Source organism: Nansenia antarctica (genome assembly GCF_963989245.1).
Source record: "Nansenia antarctica genome assembly, chromosome: 9".
NCBI lineage: Eukaryota > Metazoa > Chordata > Actinopteri > Argentiniformes > Microstomatidae > Nansenia > Nansenia antarctica.
The window spans coordinates 30,404,430-30,409,134 of record NC_137679.1 but is presented as its reverse complement, the minus strand read 5'-3'; the positions used below and the strand labels follow the sequence as shown (position 1 = coordinate 30,409,134).

The following is a 4,705-nucleotide window of genomic DNA, read 5'->3' as shown; positions in this document are numbered from 1 at the left end:
GTAATTGAGACAGCGGTAAAGGCTGTTCTCCAACGGGGGTCACGTGCTGGTAACCTCTGTCCCTGAAGAAGCAACAACCAAGAAGACCTCGCTCATTAAGTGCCTTTTAGGTTACTATGTGATTGTGCTAAAAAGTTTAAGTCTAATTGAGACAGCGGTAAAGGCTGTTCTCCAACGGGGGTCACGTGCTGGTAACCTCTGTCCCTGAAGAAGCAACAACCAAGAAGACTTCGCTCATTAAGTGCCTTTTAAATTTTCATTTTATTTCAAACCTTTATTTAAAACTCGATAGGCACTGAGGTCACCCTCATTTACAGTGACGTCGAGTGTACAATAGAACAGTGAGCAAGGGCAAACAAACAGTGAGCAAGACAGGATTAAAGGAAGAAAAAAAAAACTAAAGACAATTGCAATCGGTAGAATACAGTTTTTGCACCAAGAGTTTAAAGGTAGAGGCAGAGCTTGCTATGTGATTGTGCTAAAAAGTTTAAGTTTACATTAATCTCTCACCTCTATACCCTCTATCTAATTGAGACAGCGGTAAAGGCTGTTCTCCAACGGGGGTCACGTGCTGGTAACCTCTGTCCCTGAAGAAGCAACAACCAAGAGGACGTCGGTCATTAAGGGTCCTTTAGGTGCTATGTGATTGTGTAAAAAGTTTAACTCTAATTGAGACAGCGGTTGGATAAAATAAGATTCTGTTGTGATTGTGTTGACATTGTTGTGATGTCAAAAGAGATCTTGGTTATGTAATGTGTAAAGTGGAGAGGAGATTGATCGGAACTGCGGGAGTTTTCATTACTAACGAATGATGGTTGATTATTATTATACAAAAATAATAGTAATAAATATTGCAATATTGTGTTATCATAGTTATGAGCTTCACAGTGATAAAGTCTGTTTATTTGTCGTGAACTTCACGCCGGCCGTGCCCGTAACATCAGCAGACAATCGACTGCTGTAAGCTTGTAAGCTTTGAAACCTGCTTGGCAGCTTTGAAACCCGCTTGGCTCGCTCATGAATTGGCAGCTATTGTTTGCTGATGGGAAACGATCAATAAGATTACCCTCCCCCGTGCATCAACCATTGTATCAAGTGATTGTAACTCACTTTAGAAACTAGTTCTTAGCCTACACCAGTGGTTCTCAACCTTTTTTGGGCCAGCGCCCCCCTGTCCATTATCCAGGTCTCTTACCGCCCCCCATAAAAAAGTAGGCTTATTTTCTCCCCTGAATATTAATGTTGACTAATATTCTGTGTTATATCATTTAAAAAGCATCATTATCATTAGTCATCAGAGAGCAGAAAAGCCATGTGAATGTGAATACAAATTATGTTTATGAATGTTAAACAAACTCAGACAAGAGAATACAAACAGAATACAGACAGACGCTACGGAACAGCAGCAATTGCACACATCTGGTGCAGAACAAACAGTAGGCTACAAAACGGTACATCACAACTAACATTGTTCGTTTTTTAAGTGTGCTGGTGTGACATTTTGCCAAATTGCACGGGGGGGGGGATTAGTGTGAGCCCTGCGCTTGGTGGTTCTCCGCCAGTTTCTTCACTGCGGGTTGCAGAGAAGTTAGTTTCAGTCGCAGTGCACCTGAGGCCGTCAAGTCCAAGCGATTGCGGTACTTGGACTGCATGTGGAGGACCTGGCTGAATCCCTGCTCCACCAGGTATGTGGTTGGGAAAGCCAGAAGAAGCAGCCTCACTTTCTCCCACAGAGCCGGGTAACGCTGAGAGTACTTGACCCACATGTTGTCCCAGCCAGAGGTGCGGAAAATAGCCTGGGCCTCATCGTCACTCTGGATGTCGATGAGATGCTCCCGGATTGCTTGCTCGCATTCCGCCACGTCCGCCTGAAAGGGTTGTTCCACCCAGATGGGAACATCAAGGTCCAAAAGATCCCTGAAGCGGATCTTCAAGTCAGCATTCACCATCCTCAGGTGCTCTGTGTAAATGAGGAGGCGCTCATCGGTAAGAGCCTCAGACACCTGCAATGAGCATAACCAGGAAATTGTTATCTGTGCAGAATGTTACTATCTGATTTTGAACTGGTTATTTTATTGCTAATTAGTTAACTAATTGATGTTTCTTAAAGTTTATACTCATAATACATAAGAACACAGAACATAAGTTATTTATACTAACCAGGAACACACATATAGTTTTGCATAGAGTAGCCTACATTTATTACATGTATTATTTATTATTATCATAATTTAGTAGCCTAGGCTAGATTACCTTGGTCAACAGCGGGAAATAGGCAAACTGCTTCCTGCCTATGCTCTGCCTGTATAGATCCAGCCTGGAGGTGAGACTCTGGATGACCGCCTTGCTCTGGACCAGAGTAACTCCTTTTCCTTGGAGCTTCAGTGTGACTTCATTCATTTTTCCAAAGAAGTCTGCGAGGTACATGATGTCGCAGCGGCTGGATGACACCTGTTCCCCAAGAGCTGCATCCACCTCCTCCAGGAACTCCACGATGCTGTCAAACAGCTCACAAAAGCGAGCAAGGCAGTTTCCTTTTGAGAGCCAGCGGACCTCAGTGTGGAGAAGAAGACGCTCAAAGGTCTCGTCATTTTCCTGACACAGCTGTCTGAACAATCTGGTATTCAGGGCGTGGGCTTTTATTTTGTTTATTGCCTTGACTGTAACATTGAGAGACTCATGGAGAGGTAGACTGTTAGATTTGGCCACAAGCTTGTGGCGGTGCAAGACACAATGGACTGTGAGGACATGCGGGATCTGCTCCTTCAGCAGAGCGGTGAAGCCACGGTACCTGCCAACCATGGACGGGGCACCGTCAGTGGCACATGCAAGGATGTTCTTGATTGGGATTGACTTCTCCTGTAGATATGCATCCAGTGCATTAAAAATGGTCTGGCCCTTGGTGTCTGTTTCCAGATATTTGGAAAATAAAAATTCCTCAGCCATCTCCTGACTGTTGGAGGCACTATAGCGGACATAGGCCATCAACAGAGCATTATTGTCAGCAGTGGTTGTCTCATCCAGCTGAAGACTGAATGGAGTTTCCCGCAGGATGGCACACAGCTGCTCCTCTGTATCGGCGCCCATCTCATCAACCCTGCGTGCTACGGTGTCATTGCTGAGTGGGATGGATTTCAGCACCTGTGTGGGATCACGCTCCATCACAGAAGATATTACCTCTTTGATGGCAGGGAGTACCAACTTCTCTCCAATTGTGAACGGCTGCCCACATTTGGCTATCAGCAGGGAGATATTATAGGATGCTATTAGCCCGCTGTCAGTCTGGGTGGTCTTCCTAGCGAAGAGACTGCTTATGGTGCTCCTACCATGTTTCTCTTTGAGGGCCTGGAAGAATGGACGCTGCTTATCTGCCTTGTCCGGGTGTATCTTGTTAAGGTGCTCCTTTAGACGTGAGGGTTTCATTGCCTCATTGGAAAATACTTGCTCACACAGTAAACACATTGGGAGTTGGTCATTGGTAGGAGACGGTATGAAGCCATAGCTAAGATACTCAATAGAGTACTGTCTGCATTTTAGCCTTTTCGCGGCCATTTTGATGATATAATATGATTTTAGTTGTTTTATAATGCTATGCTGGGAGCACTCAGAAATGCGTGCTCTGACTGAAAAGACAGTTTGTCCACCTGACCGTGCGTGCATTTACGAATCATGTTATAATTCACTGCTGACAGCTGACCAATCGCAAGCAGGGGGAGGGAGTATTTGTCTGCATCACAGAGCCCGGCCAAGTTCAGAGCACTGCGCTCTGGGAGCGCTCAGAGACGGGTGTTCTGACTGAAAAGACGGTTTGTCCGAGCGAACATTTACGAACGTAATAACACTGCTGACAGCTGTTTTTCATGCGAAAAATACTTTATGCGTCACCGCCCCCCAAGAACACATCAACGCCCCCCTTTTAGAAATATCTGTTCCAGCGCCCCCCAAAGTTGTCTGAGCGCCCCCTGGGGGGCGGTACCGCCCCCGTTGTATCATTCATAACTGTACATAGGCTACACATATCATAATATCTTATCACTATTGCATGGAACTTGGGTAAACCCGCTGTGAAAAAAAAACCTCAGCTCCAACAAATCTGAAGGGATTGGGAGACATACTGTACAGTTTATCATTTTCATAACTGTCTGTACATATACATATCTTATGTATCACTATTGCTATATATAGCCTATATATAAACACATTATGTTACAAATATCAGCTTTATCCACTGTATCTAATTCAGCACTGAAGCCTGAAGGTTGAGCACAGTGTGTGCCCCCTTGCTACCTCTGCTGATATAAAAGAGAATTGCAGCCTTGGAGAAAAAGATGGCAGCCGAATCCCAAGGCAAATACACAGACACACACAGAAATACTGCAAAATCGCTTTATACTAACTCGATTTTGAAAATGTAAAGATGCTGGGTGGTAGAACGCACATATCTAGGAAAAGTCATGAAAGGAGGGTCCTGAAATTTGATCGAGTGCAAAGGTAGATTTTTTTTTGTACTCACTGGTGCTGTTTAACACCTCACGGCTGATTAAGTGTTAAGTGCCTTTTAGCTCTATACCCTCTATGTAATTGAGACAGCAGTAAAGGCTGTTCTCCAACGGGGGTCACGTGCTGGTAACCTCTGTCCCTGAAGAAGCAACAACCAAGAAGACGTCGCTCGTTAAGTGCCTTTTAGTTTGCTGTATGTCACTTG

At 44.7% G+C, this 4,705-nt stretch overlaps 1 protein-coding gene across 1 annotated transcript; it reads right to left on the bottom strand.

Annotated features, from left to right (window-relative positions):
* Positions 1-1,526: 1,526 nt before the first annotated feature.
* LOC308165527 (zinc finger BED domain-containing protein 5-like) lies at positions 1,527-3,423 on the bottom strand (the record flags this gene model as incomplete). The annotated part of the gene is made up of 2 exons (XM_080539678.1): positions 1,527-2,003; positions 2,254-3,423. 2 exons carry the CDS (start codon positions 3,421-3,423, stop codon positions 1,527-1,529), a joined length of 1,647 nt encoding a protein of 548 aa, XP_080395804.1.
* Positions 3,424-4,705: the final 1,282 nt, after the last annotated feature.